The sequence below is a fragment of the Nelumbo lutea genome, chromosome 4 (assembly GCF_056320005.1).
Source record: "Nelumbo lutea isolate HS-2025 chromosome 4, American lotus-T2T, whole genome shotgun sequence".
NCBI classification, from domain to species: domain Eukaryota; kingdom Viridiplantae; phylum Streptophyta; class Magnoliopsida; order Proteales; family Nelumbonaceae; genus Nelumbo; species Nelumbo lutea.
The window spans coordinates 35,611,468-35,630,468 of record NC_142687.1 but is presented as its reverse complement, the minus strand read 5'-3'; the positions used below and the strand labels follow the sequence as shown (position 1 = coordinate 35,630,468).

The 19,001-nt window shown below is 35.3% G+C and overlaps 1 protein-coding gene across 3 annotated transcripts in view; it reads right to left on the bottom strand.

Annotated features, from left to right (window-relative positions):
• Positions 1–9,582, bottom strand: part of LOC148855182 (uncharacterized) — a 47,094-nt gene extending 37,512 nt beyond the window's left edge. The window contains exons 1-3 of one of the 3 annotated variants that reach the window (XM_088982834.1): positions 9,117–9,582; positions 6,522–6,587; positions 344–767 (exon numbers count right to left, since the gene is read on the bottom strand). In XM_088982834.1, the coding sequence (XP_088838960.1) occupies positions 344–715 (372 nt within the window). In that variant the 5' untranslated portion in view covers positions 716–767; positions 6,522–6,587; positions 9,117–9,582. Of the gene's footprint in view, positions 1–343; positions 768–4,230; positions 4,472–6,521; positions 6,588–9,116 lie in introns of those variants that run through there. The other 2 variants (XM_088982835.1, XM_088982836.1) reach the window with 2 other exon arrangements.
• Between the last annotated feature and the right edge of the window lie 9,419 nt (positions 9,583–19,001).

Sequence of the window (19,001 nt, the reverse complement as noted above, 5' to 3'; positions counted from 1 at the left end):
AAAGGGGAAGTAAAACAAAAAATAAATAAAGCATGAAAAAAATGATGAAAGAACAAAAAATATCATTTCAGCCTGGGGCTAATAGAGAGTCTTATATTAAACCACATTAAATATTAAAAAGTTAACACTAAACAGGAAAATACGTCTCTAAGCAATCTTAGAAAAATAAATGGAAACCATGTACACTTAAAAAGAAAAAAAAATAAAGAGAAAAACTCAATTCTTTTAAAGTATTTTTGAAATTTTTGTCCTACACTAATCAAAGAATCAGCAACCTCATTTTCCGGTTCTTTGTTGATTGAATGCAAGGATTATTAGTATCAGCATTCTATAGGGTGCTTACTTTTCTTTCTCTGTTGCCTGCAGCATTGACAGACTCCAGAAACAAGTTTTCTTTTTCCCTTGCTTCTGCAATGGCATCAGCAGCAGTTTCTTTTATTGCCTGAACCCGATCAACTGAAGCCTGTTCTTTAGCAGCAACGGCCACTTCTCTCTCTGCAAGAAATAATTGGACCACAGATTCCTTTTCCTTAAATTCGTTTTCCTTTGCTTCTAATTCAACAGATCTCTCCTTCAACATCCTCTCAAGATTGTAGAAATGTTCTTCAATTTCCTTCCACTGAACTGTAATGCCAGCAACATCCTTGTGGAAATCTAGTTCATGGAATGACCTGCCAAGCTGTTCTATCAGAGATGTTGCCGATTCAATCCCCATAAATAACAGGTTCTGTATCAACCATAGCTATGCCAGATTGGAGCCAATGTATCTGCAACAGAAGTTCTGCTCAATGAAGTGTTCCTACTACCAAGCAATGATTATACTACTAGAGATGAAAATTGACAAAGCAGAAGTATGAGATAAAAGACATACAATGATTAGGTAATATGGAGGCTGACCACATTGTGCAAAGACTGTTTTACGCACCAAGGATATCAGGTAACGTAAAAAGCTACCAAAAAGGACGACAAAAAGGTCCACTACAGCAGAAATAAAGTGACTAAATAAATTAATAAAACTAAGGCCCACTCGGCCCAATCTCTCTACACTCCCCCTCAAGCTGATCATAGACGTCAATCATGCCCAGCTTGCTTACATAATGTTTGAGCTTCGCCTTAGGAGCTCCCTTGGTCAAGATATCTACTAGTTGTTCCTCTGAAGAGATAAAAGGAAGACACACTTCCCTTGAGGCCACTCTCTCTTGTATGAAGTGTCTATCTACCTCAATGTGTTTAGTTTTGTCATGCTGAATTGGGTTATGAGCAATGTTAATGGCAGCCTGATTGTCACAATACAACATCAATGGCCTATCATAAACAATACCCATCTCTTCTAGGAGAGATATAAGCCATAACAACTCTAAAATCTCATGGGCCATAGCCCTGTACTCTACCTCAGCTGAAGATTGAGCAACTAAAAAGTACAAACTGCTTCTTACTCCTCCAGGAGACAATATGTCCAACTACCACATCATAGTAACTCAATGTGGATCAGTAGATCTTCTATCATCTATACTATCTACCCAATCAGCATTTGTATAGGCCTCTAACTTCAAATGACCATGCTTAGCAAGCAAAGAGGACACCCTTCCTGGGAGTTCCCTTAGGATAACATAGCACTCTTTCTATAACAGCCATATGTGTTCTCTGGGTGCATACATAAACTGGCTAATCACACTCACAGCATAAGATGGATGTTTCATACAAAGGTAATAGAAGCTTCCCCAACAATCTCTGAAACAACCCTTGAAGTGGTAGATTCCAAATGACTACTAGCATGGTCATACTCTCATATTCAGCCCTGATGGCTACAATTTATTCCCCCACAAACTTCTCACCACATTACCCCTTTTCACCATAAGTGGAGGTGGCTACATTAGCCTTGCCCCTTTCCATTCCCACTCTTTCTGTCATTACTGTTATTCTTAAATCTAGAAGGTAGGAGCTCTGGATGCAACTTCCAACAGATGTCTTTTGTGTGCTTCAGATTCTTGCAACATTTATGTATTCACACACAACCTCCTTCCTCTCAACACTCACATTCTGCTTTGTCCCAGCATTAGCAAAATGACCTACTAGGACTTCCACAATTTGAACTTGTCTTCTACTTTCCTCACTACTAACCATAGCATAAGCCTGAGAAAGGGTCACATCATCTTTAGCTAAAGCATTCCAACTATATCATATTCAGGATTGAGTCCAATGAGGAACTCAATAACTCGATTCCTCTCCACTAGTTTCCTATGAGTTTTAAGATCTTTTGTGCACCCCATTGAACCATCTCCATCAAATTAATTTCCTGCTAGGGAGACTTTAGCATTAAGAAATACACGGCTAAAAGCTTCTCCCCTGTCTCAAATTATTCACATCATTCTTTAATTTATAAAACCTAGCAGCATTCAACTTTAGTAAGTAGGTCTCTTTAACATTATCCCATACCTCCTCGATAGTTTCTACCCACAAGTAGTGTTAACGAATATGATGTTGTATAGAATTCACTAACCAGCCTACAATAGTGCAGTTCTCCTGCATCCACTTCTCATAGGTAGGATTATCTTCCTTAGTTTTTTTGTTTTTTTTGAAGGATAAAGAAGAATTGTTTTCATTAAAATGAAATAAAGATACATTTTAGAGAAGTTGGTTGTCAAACTGGCACACCAAAACAAAAAAAGAACAACTCATACTAAAAATAAATCCACATTACAAGGTTGGAGATCATGAACACTCCAGAAATTCTTTAACAAATCAGATCTATTGGCTTAGTCAAAATCTGGAAGGGCTAAAAGCCAATCAGATCTATTGGCTTAGTCAATGTTCTTGCTTCCTCTGATGTAACCCCATTTTCCTCTACCACAGACATGAACTTTTATTGATTGAGATCATGCCAAATAGTTAGTCCCATGACTCCCATCTAGCTTCACAACAGTCACTGCCCCAAACAAAGTCCCCACAGACCCCCTGGCTCCATCCAGAGTTTGTAGGATATTTTGTCTCAACTCCAATTTGCTCCAATGACTAAATAGAAACAAACAAAAATAAAAATAAGATTTTAATAATAAAAAAACACTAACTTGAAGCAAAACTTGCTTCTCTGAAGCCAAAAACAAGGGTTTCATAGTACCTGGAAGAACGAGAGAAAGAGAACTTATGGCTCCTGCCAAGGACTCAAAAGCTTCTCCAACCAAAGCTGATCTCCAAATAGGTCAATAAACTTCGCCCCAAATGCCAGCTTCAAACTATCTCTAGACCCCCTTAATCTGATTTCTCTAATCAACTAGGGTTTCCGGGAAAAATCTCCAAGAACATGTCTTGGTCCTCAATCTAAATGTTTAATCTTCTCCAGAAATCTCCCCCAATTGGGCAACATCAATTTTCAATTGACCAGCAACTTAATTCTCCATACATACTATGTATGGGCCAAAAAGAAAAAAAAAAAAAGAAAAAAAGAGTAGGAAGTGGGAGCTTATACTAATACCAAGAAGAAATATAATCCAGCAATAATCCTGATTGTAAAGTAGAAAAATAAGGAGAAGAAGAAGAAGAAGAAGAAGATAAATGTTTAGGAGAAAGAGGAAGAAAGAGGGAGTAGAAGAGAGCTGAATCAAACCCCTCTCTCTATCCCTTAATCAATTTATATATGCTGAATAAAAAGAAAGAAAATTATGTGCACACTTCAAGTTTGCATGTAGATGTTAGGTTTTCTAATATTGCAGAAGATGAATCTATATCATTATGGCACTTCATAAAGATCTATCAACCTTGACCAGCTGTGCTGGAAAATCTAATTCTTTAGACCCATTACTTGCAGCATCTCCTTCAATTTAGATGGCATGACTTGATCATAAATGCAATGTTGAGAAAATTCTGCAATATCACTTTCATTCTCCCATTGCCCTTTTATTTATCAGTCTGTCCTACCACCTCTGTTTAATAAATTAGATCTGATAAATCCATTTCAAAACAATAATATTCAGTTTTCCCTTGCTAATTTTTGTCTTTAGAGATTCTCCGCTTCAGGACAATATAACAAGTTGTAATTTTCCCTTATTGAAGGGATGTGAGATCCATCATATGGATAGCCGAACCCTGTAGGTAGGTAGGGCGAAATTTCAAAAATTTCTCTCTCCCATACGAGAATCACATTCCCTATTTTAGAAAATTGTTTTTTCAATGATCAATCTTAAACCCTAAATCGAACCAGATCTAAAACCAAAAGGTAGGAGAGAGATATACCTGATACAAAGTAACAGTAACTCCCAACGAAGGTGTTCACGCCCAAGGAAAACGCCAAAGATTGCTCCCACTGAAGATGGCACAGTGTAGGGTGGAGCAAAATTAGCAGGTGGTTCTTCCCAAGAACCGAACTCTTCAGCAAGAATTCGATGGAGGGTGAGTGAGCACGATTTCAGATCATTTTTCACCAAAAACTGATATCAATAACGCTTCTTGATCACTCCTACAGGTGGAGAACGAACTGGCAATGGCGGCAACAGGAGGAGAGGGCAAGAGCGGAAGATGGCGTCAGTCTCACTGGAGTTGTCTTTTCTCTTGTTTCTGTAATCTGAAATTGTGTGACTGGGGTTTGCCCCCTTCCTCCTTTATAGCCTAAAGTGAGCTTCTCCTAATCTCATTAGGAGTTTCCTAATTCAAATCCTTATTTGAATCTGGACTCTCCTTAGAAGATAAAGATAAATCATTATCTTATCTGCAGATTAAGATCAGCCCTCCTAATCTAATTAGGAGTTTCCTAATCCAAATCATTATTTGGATCTGGACTCTCTGAGTGGATAGGAATAACTCCCTATCATATCTGCAAATCCAAATCCCAGAACCGCCCCTTTTTAATTAATCTAATTAAACAAGTTCGATTTAGGCTTTAGGCCCATTAAGTTCATATGCTCATTCAGCCTCTAAACTGTTGCCCAGTCGAGTATCCTTGTATGGCGTGGGACCCAAACATTGATCTACACATCAGTCACATGGGTTTAGCTCAGCCTCTGTTATAATGCATTGTCAAATTCACTGTAGGAAACAGTGAACCCTTGAGCCCATCACCATGGGCTCTTAATGGGCCCAACACTTACACTAAGTAGTCCTGGGTCAAGTCACCTTATAAAAAACCCAAGGACTGTGGGCAGATGCAAGATTAGCCCATCAAGTATTACTCTCAATGATCTTACACTTAACCTCTCAGCCCATAATGATTAAACACTGCCCGACAAGAGAGGACATCTCCCTCGGCTACAAGGAACAACGTTGCACTCTCTATTCACATAGATCCCGGGAATTAAAACCTTTTGCAAACATTTTGAAACAATAATATATATGTATATATTTATATAAATATACTTTGCAAAAACAAATTTCAACGATTGAAATCGACTGCCGGCAGCTTTGGTTTCCATTAGAGAGAGTGCATCCCTAATCATTACCTTTGTCCGGCAAAAGGGCTGATCATGTCACTATGATTACCCACTCAGATGAATTCTCAGACTGTCCCAACATACCTAGGTTTTGACCCCCTCTAAGGATCTCACTAATTGGCATATCAAAGACAGTCCAATCCGACACGTAGTGCAGTATCATAATGGAGTCTAGGGGTCAGGTGTAACATTATAGTTTTGCCCATCAATCTCCAAGGTCCAGGGCAATATTGAAATTCTGGTCCGGTTCAGGGTTTTAAGAAAACCCACACTGCATGTACCTCAGGTCTCACCCTAGCAGCTGAGACAAGCTCCCCAACCAACTTGGTGGCACACCAGTGTCAGCCTTGGCAGGATAAATCTCCCCAGATCTATCCAACGGCTATGAAGATTATAAACTAACACGAGTCTCATATATGTCTAGTTTAAGAGTATTACACAGAAACACACCATAATAAAATGAATCAAATATGTACTATATTCATTTACAATAAATGTCATAATGTACATCATTCTGATTGGAGCTAAGGGCATACACCATTTAACACTTATCCCTGAATTAGTTCTTTGAAATTTGCTCATTTTCTTCTATAAAATTTCAAAATGCTGACAAAAAAATATATTCATGCTATATATAACATTGATGATTTCCTTTTGTTTTATCAATGTGGTTTCTCATGTCATTTGATATACATTCTAAATTATTGTAAAGCAATCAATACATGCTTCAATACTGAATAATCATTTATTTAATAGAAGCATGTTCATGTTATGTAGCATAGCATTAAACTTTTTTCTTATTTAATGTGCCCTTTTGTGTCAATTGATATACATAAAATCATCTCATATGATAATTTTCAAGCAGAATAAGTTTCAGAGCTATCAACAGATGCTCCAGTAATTTTACTATCATTTATTTCTGAAAAGTGAATTTCTTGAAACTAAAATATACACAGTTAAGGATGCAGTTGAACACAGTAGACAAAACATCCTCCTATGCATACATATTAGAAAGAGAAAACAACAACATAAGGACAATAATCACTAAAACTACTACAATATTCACAGATAGCCATCATTCAACAGTATGATATTAAATACCTGCAGGAAAATACCAGTGCAGGACAGTGAAGATTGTTATTTTCAATAAACATATCACGTAGATGCCTGGAAATAATCCAAGAAAAAAAAAGTCATAAAATTAGCTCTCATTATTAAACATAAAAAAAACAACTAAAAACCAAAAAAAGAAAAACGAATAAACAAACAAAAAATAAAAGTTCAATAGAAACCAGTCTACTTCTGAGCTCTTCTATCTTCTCTTTTTTATTTTTCGATATGTAAAAAGGAAAATTTTATTAAAAGGAAAGAAAAGCTTATTACAACCAAATGACAGGTGTTAAGATAACACCCCACAGTCACAACATAAAACCTCCCACCCACTGTAGAATGATCTTCAGAAAAAAGAAACTAAAACTAAGCCATTCTTGCACAAATACAGCAGCACCTACATAACTCCAACGGAGCTCAAATTAATCCTCAACCTCTCCAAACTCTTCCAAAACTCCTTCCTCATCCCATATTTCTCCTCCTACCACTTTTGAAGCTTTCTGTTGTGGATGCATTCGTGGGAAGAATTATCGCCGCTAGCAGCAATAGTGAGGGGGGCCCACACAACAGCTTATCTTGCCACATCAGCTCTTCTTGCCAGCTCGCCAATAGTTTACTTATTCTAGTTCTATTCTTACTTATCTAGTTTTGTTATTACTTATCTATTAGAGATAGGAACTGAGTTCTATTAGAAGTTTGTTAGAAGTAGGAGTTTTGTTCTTACTTATCTAGTTCTGTTCTTATCTATTAGAGATAAGAACCGAGTTCTATTAGAAGTCTGTTAGAAGTAGGAGTTTGATTTAAAGTTGGATTGTCCTAGCTTAGCCGAATGGAGTAAGGAGTCTCCTCTTGTAATCTCCTATTTAAGGAGCTGTGATTTGGGAAAAAAGAATTCAGTTTCCAATCAAGAGAAAAGTGAGGAGAGTTCGGGTGGTCTCTTGGACAAGTCACTTATTCGGTTTTCCACAATAGGGTATGCACGCAAGGGAATGAGCAAGGGGAAGCAAGAGGTTCTCCCCATGGACTGACCTGTGACGAGATCCTACGCCCGGGCCCGTAACACTTTCCTTCCTCATCCTCTTGAATGCTTCAAAGGCTCTCCTAGCAAAGCTCTTACCTCCCATAAAGAACAAGCCCAAATTCTTGCCAACTTCCACCTCTTTGACAACTAATTTCTTCAAATCTAAGCTTCCCTTCTTTATCTCCTCCTCTGGCACCACATCCAAAGATAACTCAAAGCTTTCATTTTAATCCCTGCTAGCCTTCTCCTCTAACACATCAATCTTTTTCAGCTCCTCACCTTGAGGATCCACCGGATGATTCTCCATCCTACCTCCTCCTTGTAAAGGTTGATTCTCCAATATGAGGTTTCTCAGAACTAATATTTATATGTTTTGCACCTCTTCTTTTATAAACTCTTTTGTATTTGTTGATCGACCCTGCCTCCACCAGGCCATCTTTCAGTCTCTAAAAAACTTAAAAACCTTTGTAACATGAACAATGTTGAACTTTCTTGAAGCTCTGGGTTTCTTTGCACCTTCCAAAGCATCACAGCTTTCAGCCAAAATAGCCTCCTTCCCCCCTGCAACCAAAATCAACTCCCAATCTTCCAATACCACTTCAGAGTTCAGAGACCAAAGAGTCAGATTCGACCCCCAACTCAAGAACTTGAATCAAATTTTTTATAGAGCTCACCTTCTTACCCTCCTCTCCTCCTTTTATGTTGTCTTCTTCTTCCTTGTCGCCCGCCTCCCTCCTCCCTGTTCTTGAATTCATTGCTTACCCCCTCTTCCACCGCCTCCACCCTAGCTCAACTCACCTCCCCATCTCCCAACTCCCCTCCCTCTGAAAATCCTTCATTCGAACTATCACCTAAATCCCTACTCTCCTGGCTCAACGCGGAAAAAAGCTAAAGAGCCCGTACCTTGCTTTTCTTTTGCAGAGTCAGAAATAACCGGGACCTGAACTCTATCAGCTAGCATTGAAGAAAATCCTCAGGCCTCGGTGAGGCCTCACGATTCACAGGGCCATTAAACCCTACAGATACGCCAAAAGCTACGACCTCCAATAAACCAGCACTCGCTCCTACCTGTCGCCATGAAGAGCTCACCGTTCTGGAAGCCGCCCATCGCCTACTTTCTCTTTGAAGAAGATGGTAATCTGATTTAAGGTCACCTAAGCAACTCCATAGCAACATTTCCATCTGTTGTCTCAACGGAATGTGAACAGCATCGTCCTCTCCAAACCCATCATCTAGACCCACAAGATTAGCCAATCCGCAGCACAGACTAAGGTTCTCCAAGGTGAGATTTTTTATGTTTTCCAAGGTAATTTATCAGGGGTTCTAAACTATTTAATTCCCATTAAAAATAAACACACAAACATTGATTGAATCCACTAAATCTTAAATCTCGAAATTGGTAGCAAAGGCCCTGGCGTTCAATGCAATGGAACTATCTTCCATACAAACAAACCAGAGAGACAGGAAGTTAATCAAAATCCTTTTTCTTCTGCCTAACATTAGTGTTTAATCGTTAATTGCTAGAGAAAAAAAAAATCAAAGAGAAACGGTGTGAATAAAGATACCAGCTGTGAGTTGTGATTGGATGAGAGGTAGACTGACTTGCTCTACGAACTTTTTACTACTTGCGTGAATATGGCGCGCGTTTTTTCTTCTTCTTCGTTGCTGGAATTCAAGATCATCTCTATATATATAGAAATTTGGGATAAGAACAGCCATAATTGGTGCCTGGAAAACCTGCAAGTGTAAGACTGAAGGTTGTATGCGGTAACAGGCTACTAGAACAACAATAATAGTGTGACGAGTAACGTTTCATTTCCGCTGAGACAGTAGGTTAGATGGTCAATCTAGCATGCCTTTTGAATAAGAGGCGCGGGATCAAACCCGTGAAAAGGCAGTCCGTACTCTGCTCTGGAAGAAATGAGTAAAAAAGGGAATTCACAACGTCTGTCTATAGTGTGTGCAGTTCTGTACCCAAACCAATGGCAACCTGCTGCCTCACCGCTATATTTTCTCATTTCAGAATAAGACTTCAACCTTCCCTAAGATTTCTCTTAAATACTGAAACATCCCATCATTCTTGTGTAACAAAAGAATTAAAATGACTAATCATCAAATTTGAATTGAATGGGTCTACTTAATTTAGAGAAAAAAACCTCATTGCCTTGGAATTGGTGAAAAAATTGGAATGAGGGGATGTTTATATTGAAATAGTATGGGTTCATTACCAATTCTTTTATAAGGAAGTCGTATGGGGAAATCGAAATAATCTTTTTAGTTTTCCACAAAAGAAATATATATATATATATATATATATATAGTTTTTTATCTATAGGGAAATTATAATATGTTGTGGGTTTGATTAGATTTTTATAGTTTTTGTAAATTTTGCCTAAAAGAAAATTGGGGAATTAGCTGCATATATCCATACAATGTTAATCAGCTTGATCATGGATGATGTCAAACGACATCTTTTTTTCACTAACTCGTTTGTCTTATTACATTTTCTATGGAAGAAGGTCAAGAAAGGGGAGGTTTTTGTCCACATTAGACAAGTCACACAATATTTTCTCCAAGGGCAAAATTGGATTCTTCAGAAAACATAAACTACACATGATGTCATGTGCTGACATAAATGAATGGAGAGCCAAATGGATGGGAGGGTTTTGTTTGTTAACATCACTCATAGGGGAGGTCTTAGTCCATTTTAAAAAATGGGGGATGTTTTAGTATTTAGGTGAAACATTATGAGAGGTTTAACTCTTTTACCCTTTTTTTAATGACTAGTGATTAAGCACATGCATTGCACGTGAGAATTTTTTTTCATATTAATTATTTGAATTTTAGATATATCATAATTAAGATAAAAAATGAAAATTAACAAAAGTAACAATATGATTAAAAATAAACTTAAATGCTTGTAGCAAATAACAATTATTATTATTGTTGTTGTTGTTGTTGTTGTTATTAGTAGTAGTAGTAGATTTTGTATTCCATTTCTGTCATAAATAAAAATAACTTTTATTTAAATAATTATTTTTATTTAATATGACAAATACATAACATTAGAAGTGTTTTCAAATGTTTTCAACAAAATTATGTGCATTTTCATTATTGGTGTTCTATCTTTTTTTAAATATTTTATATTCAATTATGACATCATGAGCTTCTTTGAAAAGTTGGATCATTGACCCACCATCTAGATAAAAAATTAGCTTTGTTTTTAGTTAGGGAAAATTATAATCAAAGTTGGTTGTACATTTAAGATTAGGCTATAGGTTGGTCCAAAAACCAACAAAAGTCTAACAACTAGCTCTATGGTTCAAATTATAAAAAACCCTGCCATGTCATTGAAGGCTTATGTGGTTGTTGCCAATATGGGACTTAATCCATGTTGAACACAATAAAAAATTTATATTGAAATTGCCCTTTAATGTTGGGTGATTGGAAAAAAAAAGGTTTTTAGTCTCTCTCTCTCTCTCTCTCTCTCTCTCTCTCTCTATCTCTCTCTCTCTATCTCTCTCCCCCACTCTCTCATTCTTAGAGTCGTCTCTCTTTGCTCAACAACTATGTGATTTGAAAATAAATCAAAATAGTTTTTTGGTTTCTGTATTTATGTTATTTCTATCAATTTCTCTTATTCTCTCTCTCTACCTAGCGTTCTCCCTCAATCTCTCTCATTCTCTTTTTCTCCCACTCACTCTTTCATTCTTTTTTTGTTTTTATTTTCTTATACACTTATATGGTATTAATCAGATCGCATAAAAAGAACATGAGACCAATTTGGTATGGTTCAAAAACCATTACACCAATTTGATAAAAATTCACAAGAAAACTCTTTGTTATGAAATTTACACCAACTTGATATAAATTTATAAATTGATTATACAAGTGGTTAGTCCCTTTAGTTATTTTATGCAGTCTTATTAATATTGTATAAGTTTGTAAAAAAAAAAAAAGAACGAAAGAGGGAATGAGAGAAAGACTAAGGGAGAACGATATATGTATATATATATATATATATATATATATATATATATATATATATACAGAGAGAGAGAGAGAGAGAGAGAGTGAGATAGATAGATAGATAGAGAGAGAGAGGTTTTGATTTGGCTATAGACCAAAACTGACAAAGTGGGAGAGATAGAGGGAGAAAGAGATCAAGAGATGACTATGAGAGTGAGAGAGAAGGGAGAGAGATCAAGAGACAGACGGAGTGTGAGAAAAACTGAAAACTTATTTTTAGTATAGGCTTTTTGTTGTGTCCAACATATATTAAGAGTCCCATGTTGGCAATAACTATATAAGCTTCGATGACATGGTAGGGGTTTTTATAATTTGAAATGTAGAGCTGGTTGTCAAAGTTTTGTTAGTTTCTGGACAAACTTGCAACCTAATTAAAAATGTACAAGTGACTTTGATTATAATTTTCCCTTTAATTTATATATTTCATTTACATTATATAAAATAATTTTTACTTATTACACTTAATTTTTGTTTGTATATGATATCATTAAACCCAAACCACTAACCCACCACCCAAAAAGAAAATTAGTTTGATTTTTAGGTTAACATTAAATTTTGTATTACATTTTCATCATTGATAAAATTATTTTTTATATACAATACTTATTTTTGTTCAATATAATGAATGCATAATATTAGAAATGTACCCAATATTTTATTTATTATGAACATATAACATTAGATATGTGCCAAAATTTTTCTCTAACTTTTTTTGTGATTCTTTGTATTTTCTATTTTTACAAATGTTATTACTTGACTATGGCACCATTTCATTTTTAGATTGATTTTAAATTTGGCATTCCATTTTCATCATTAATAAAAATACTTCTTACATTTTATACTTATTTATTTTATTATTTAATTATGATATTATTTATTAATCCATTTGATCCCAAATGGTCGAATTGCTTGCCCACCACCAAGAGGGAAGAAAATGGTTTTATTTTCAAATTACTTTTCAAAATATTTATTATTTTTATACTATTAGAATTAATATCGTGGATTTAATTACAAGAATTTAACAATGAGAAAAATATATTTTAAATATAGGTTTTAATGAAAGAGAATAAGAAAATATTTTTATTTCCAATTGGTTTTAAATTTTACATTCCATTTCCATCATTAATAAAAATATTTCTTATTTATCATACTTATTATTATTATTTAATATGTATTTTAAAAATATCCCCATTTTTTTAATTTTTAATTTTTCATTTTATCCATTTTTTTCATTTTATTATTTAATCATGGCAACAACATTCCATTTCCATCATTAATAAAAATATTTATTATTTATTATGCTTATTATTGTTTAATATGTATGTTAAAAATGTTTCCAATTTTTTTCATTTTATCTATTTTTGAATTTCATTATTTAATCATGACAACATGGATTGACCCATTTGACCCAAAATGGTTTAATTTCTTACCACCACCTAGATGAAAACACTCTTTTTTCTAGGTAGATTTTAAAAGTATAAGCTTTATTGTAATTATTAATTTATTAAGTATGGATTTAATTAATAGAAATTAATGATGAAAAAAAACAAAAATGAGTTAAATATATGATTCAATGAACATGAATACAAGTTAATAACTCAAATGTTAGATTTAATGAGAGGGAATTGAATGCATTGAATATCTTAAAATTATATCTTTTCAACTCATTTAATATCAATAACCAATTATCATATTTGCCCTCATTCTATCAATAAATTTAAATATAGAGGGGTAAATTTTGTACTAAAAAAATCCAAAAATATTTTTGAGGCCATTTGTGCTTTTTAAAGTAGTATATATATGGAAGATGAATTGGGATTTTTGCCAACAAAATGAGCCCCAACCCTAGGACCCATCATAAAAATGGGACTCACCATGTATTAGATGTGTGGTGTGAGTTCATGTTGGTAGAGGATTGGAACATGATTTGTTGGCAAGTGATTCATACTCATGGTAAATTGCTATTGTTTGGTACAAAGAATTTTTTGTACCAAGGGGACAGAAGATGTAAACTCAAGTAAAGGGCAATGGGCATTGAATTCACATTGTCTGTACATTATTCATACCAGGCCAATAGCAATTTGCCACACCAGAAAGTTTCTCCCATTTCAAAATTAAAGTGATTTTTTAAATGATGTGGCAGATTGCTATTGGTCTAGTACAAAAAAAATTTTTGTAAGACATGGGGACAGAAAATGTGAACTCATGGGCGTCATCCCTTACCATATTGGCATGTTTTGTCCCCACCCTTAATTCTCTTTAGGGGGCGTTCTTTTTTCAGATTTTGAGAAGGGGGGGGGGGGAGTTAGTCAATGGGATTTTGGTTTCCATTGACCAAGAATCCCATGTTTTCTTTTTTTATTTTTTCATATTTATATGGGGACCAGGGAAAGTTTATTTTCCTAGGTATCACTTACTTGAGTGGGACAAAAATGCCAGCACTTGAATGGGATTTTTCCTCCTAGGTGAGTAAATAACTTTCCCACTTAGGAGGAAAGTTGTCAACACTTGAATGGGACAAAAATGCCCTTTTTTAATAATTGATTTTGATGGATAAAATGGTCATTGCCTTATTTACATGAGAAATAAAAGCACATGAAACACTTACCCAGGTAAGTACATTTACCTAGGTAAGTAACTTACCGAAAAGCGAATGGGGCCTTAATGCAACATAAAGGGATGAGATTTGCATATCATCTTATAATTTTTTAGATCCGTCCTAATAACAATCATAAATTATTAAAATACTTTTAGGATAAAATATTAATTTCTAAAATATTCCTACATTTTTACAAATTCCTAAAATCTTTAAGATCTTATTTTCCAAAAAAATACTTTAATATCTCCTAACCAATTTTAAAATATTCCCAAATTCCTACAATCTTATTTTTGAAATAACACCAAATATAATATATAATTAGTAATTGCCTTGGGTTAGTAAATTTTCAATGATTCCCTATCCCCATTGGAAAAGAGGTGTTCTGCCTTGCCATTGGAGACAAGATAGGAGATTTTGGCTATAAAACGGTGAGGGATAGGGGGTGCCCTGCCATGAGCCCACCCTTTTGCCATTCCTAAAAGCTTTAATTGTGGAGGGTGGTAAAGGAAAATAAAATGATGAAAGATGCATTTCTCACTCCCCATGTTTAAATAGAGATTGGATTAAACTGAATGAATTTGATAGTTGTTTTGTTCTTTACAATCTAATAATTTACTGAAGCTGAATTAAATTGGGGTGTATACGATACCCTTCAATATTTTATTATTTAATTATTTTGTTTCATGAACATCATCCAATTCTTATTCCATTACATATAGGGCTGGTTATGCGAATAGTTTATTTAACGCCATATCCGTTGGGTGTGCATCGATTAAAGATACATATTTAATCTATCTCAGTAATTACAAAAACACCTCCATGTGAAATGACATCATCATCCTTGGTATGGACACGGGTAAAAGCTTTGACTCTATCTCAAACTAGAAGTAGTGGAAAGAATGATTTCATATGGTTCTAACAAAAAAAAACCTGGATGATGATTATGATGGCTTACATTTTAACAAAAGAAGAATGCTACCATTACTAAATTATAGCCTCGTAGAATGTTATGAAAAGTATATTGTTATTTAAAAAGTTGCAATAGGGGAGGTTCAAGGAGGGGTTTTGTAAATTTTAGTCTTCTAATCCATATCTTGCTCAAATCTCCCAATTCATTCCCTCCCCAAAATTCAAAGGGGGAGAGGTGTATTTTTAGAGTCCAAAACCCTTTCTGTACATGATAATGCAAAAGCCTCTTTGACCCTATCCTCTTTATATTTGAGGGTAGGGTGAGTGGTATTGGGTTCGGATGTAGTAGTAACATTAGGTAAGCATAATGAATGAGCATGTAATTGCTGTGTGACACATGTTCTAATTAATGTGTCTTTCATCTAAACGTTTTTGTTCCATTAAATAGAAATTATCTATTATTTTATTATCTTTGTCAAAATAATTAAAAATAAAATATAATAAAAAAGAAAATTGTAAATGAATCTCAATTGTCAACATGTTTAGGTTTTCTTTTTTCATTATTTTTTATTTTTAATTATTTTGACAAAAATAATAAAATAATAGATAATTTATATCTAATGGATCAAAAACACTTAGATGAAAGATGCATTAATTAGGACATCTATCACACAACTATTACGTGTTCACTCATTGTAATTACGTAACGTACTTAGTACATCTAGACCCGGGGCGAATTAAGATTGGCAATGCACTAAAACACAAAACACCACTTTAAGTCTGAAGAATTGATGTATCAAAAAGACAGAATGACAACTATGCTATAAGTGTGGTAGCTCAGGACTAGGAAGCAAAGATGCTATAAAATGTTTGGTCAACATGGCAGAAGGATGGACAGCACTTGAGGCGGTTCATGTAGCAACAAAGATTTCTTGTCATAGGATCGTAGTTGAAGGAGACTTAAAACGTACGGAAGATCCTCCTTGCATGTGTTTCAAGAAACCTTGGTGGGCATTGGAGAAGTGTTTGGAACACCACTCTCCTTTCTTCTGATTTCTTTTATGTTTGTTTAAGTGATGCTTGGGGAAGATCCACCCTTGGTGCTTGTAACCATTCTTCCAAAATAAGTAAAAACCATAAACTATCCATTTTCCTTCGTATAAGATTCAAAACACCAATAAACTCAACATTATAATATATAAGTTCATGTGCGTTACAATAACAAAATATCAAGTAAGGATTAGAGGTGTAAAGTGGGCCGTGCGAGGCTAGTATGGCATGGCATGGCCTGTGGGTGGCCCGTGCAAAGTGTAGGCCATGTCGTATTAGGCCACGAGTTGTTATGGCCGTGTCGCCCTCCTTGGTGAAAAGTTTGGGGGTTAGCTCGGCACGGCCCACAACCCAAGTGTTATATCATGTCATGCCACAGGCTGGGCTGACCCGTGGGCCAAGCCTTGGCCCAAGCCGGGCCATGGACCGGGCCAAAGTTATTTTACCTATTTATATAAAAAAGTTAAAAAAAACTTAAAATTTTAATTTTATATGAATTTTGATGTATACAATTGCTTATATATACAATAATTAAATAAATTAATATAATAAAATTGAAAACAATTTTTTATTTTATTAATATATTATTATATAATTATAACTTATATAATATATAATATACAATATAAATAGTATATATGGGCCATGTTGGGCCGAGCCACGGGTTAGGCCATGTCAATATGCGTGCCATAAGCAACACAACCCGCTTGGTCATGCCATATTGGCCCAGCCTACAAACCTAAAACCCTAAGCCCAATACAACATGGACTATCCTTCCGGAACGTGCTAAGCTAGGGGCGGCATGACCTGATTTATACCTCTAATAAAAATAGTTAAACTTAGCCTAATACTATATTTTACCCATACATTGTAAAATCCAATTGTCAAACAAAAATACCTAACCTAACCTATCAATGTAGGTAGGAGCAGGTACCCCGTATCGGTACTCAAGGTGGAAATTACATGTCCTATCACGAAGTTGATGGAATTGCTTGAAAAAATATAAGAGTTCAGGTGATAAACTCACAACCATATGCTATTTCTACCAAAAAAATGTAATACTTAGCTTTTGCAAGTATAGAATCCTCGTGCTCCTTGATATTTTTTTAAAGGTTATATGATAAAACCATTGCACCTGCAAACCTCACATAGAAATAATGTGAATGTATAGAAAACGTTCCTTAATCTCGTACATTCTATGGTTAAATTCTACACTAACTTTGATGAGGGATGATTTGGCCGTCTAATGATATGGGGACATGCGACACTGTGACATAGTTAGGTGACGCCCTAGCACCACGCAAGTAAGCCACGAAAGCACCGTGGACACCTTGAACTCGCTTGACAACCTTGGCACTACTTGGCATCCAAACTAAGAATCGAATATTTAATCAGATTCGAATTCGGATATTAGTTTTCAATATCCGTCGAATATCGATTTTTTTTAATCGAATTTGAATTCAGATATTGTTTGATCCGATTTGAATTCGATCTGTTTATACCCCTAGTTATCACCCCGTCCACTTCAGGCATGGTTGGATAAACACTACCAGCTTACGCGTAGTCCACCTACGGGCGTGAAACCACCTCCGAACTAGGTGGGCTGAAGATTTTGGATGCGCTTTGTGAGCCTCATGGTAGCTTGCCCATATAAAGTTGTCCCCTTCCTTAAAAAGGTACACACGATTTAACTTTCAAACACTCTAGCTCTCTTGCATTCTAACAATCACATCTCTAGTTCGCTAACTTAAGCATCGGAGTGCCCACCCCGACTAAAGCAATCCAAACACTCTGATCTCTTTCTTGCAACTCGACTAGGTGGCCTACTCAGTCTGGCGTCCAAAGTATCTGCCAGTAGAGAGCACCAGACCGGCACCATTAAACCTGATTAAAGGTCCACTACTAATGTACCATGGTAGTGTTTAACATTTATTATTTGATTCTCTAGTTTCTTTAACCTATTTTGCGTTTGTTTGATTTGTAGGAATAGAGGTCCAAAATTGGAATCTGAATGGTCTAACTGTTTGGTTAGGTGAAATCAGAATCCCATTAATCCCATTGAGGGAATGACTATTCCCCCAGCAGAATGAGAATCCATTATGTCCAATTCTGATGAGACTATGATTCCAATTTGAACCAAACAAGTGAAGGAAATAGACCATTTCAATTCCGATGCCAGTCTGAACCAAACAGGTGAAAGGAGATCATTCTGATTCGGACTGTAAACCAAATCAACCCTTCATGTTTCTCCAACCCAAAATAATTCAATGAAACTGAGAAAGCTACTGTACAAACATCATCTATCTAAAATTATATTTATTATCGATTAATAAAATAAGTTTACTGCCATAGTTACACTTTTGTCATTTCGTCACAATGCTCTTGAATAAAGAAGCATACATCACATACAATAAGCAGGTATAGCAGTGGTTACTACCTACCTCAAGCTGAAGACCTAAATAAGTTAAAGGGCTTACAACCATTTTAAGGATTTTGGGATAGTGATGGTAAGGTGATGATGAAATACATCTTCCGTTTTCACCTGTTGCATTGAAGCTCTTTCATAAGTGTTAATTCTCCGGTAGGTTTCACCCTTCCTTAATATTAGCCTTTGTAAATATGAAACTGATTATAGGGTACAATTTATTTAAAACATAAGACCATGGTTTTCGAACTTCCGTTAACTCAAACAATCAGACTATTTGGCTCAAGAACTGTTCAGGCAATTGGTTTTGTTTTATCTTAAATCTGATTTATGGTAAAAAATTATTGAATCAGTCAACAATTTGTTAACTCAAGTGGTCAAATTGTTGATCCGTTCAATAATTTTTGACCGTTTTTTATTTTTTTGTCAAAATGGACC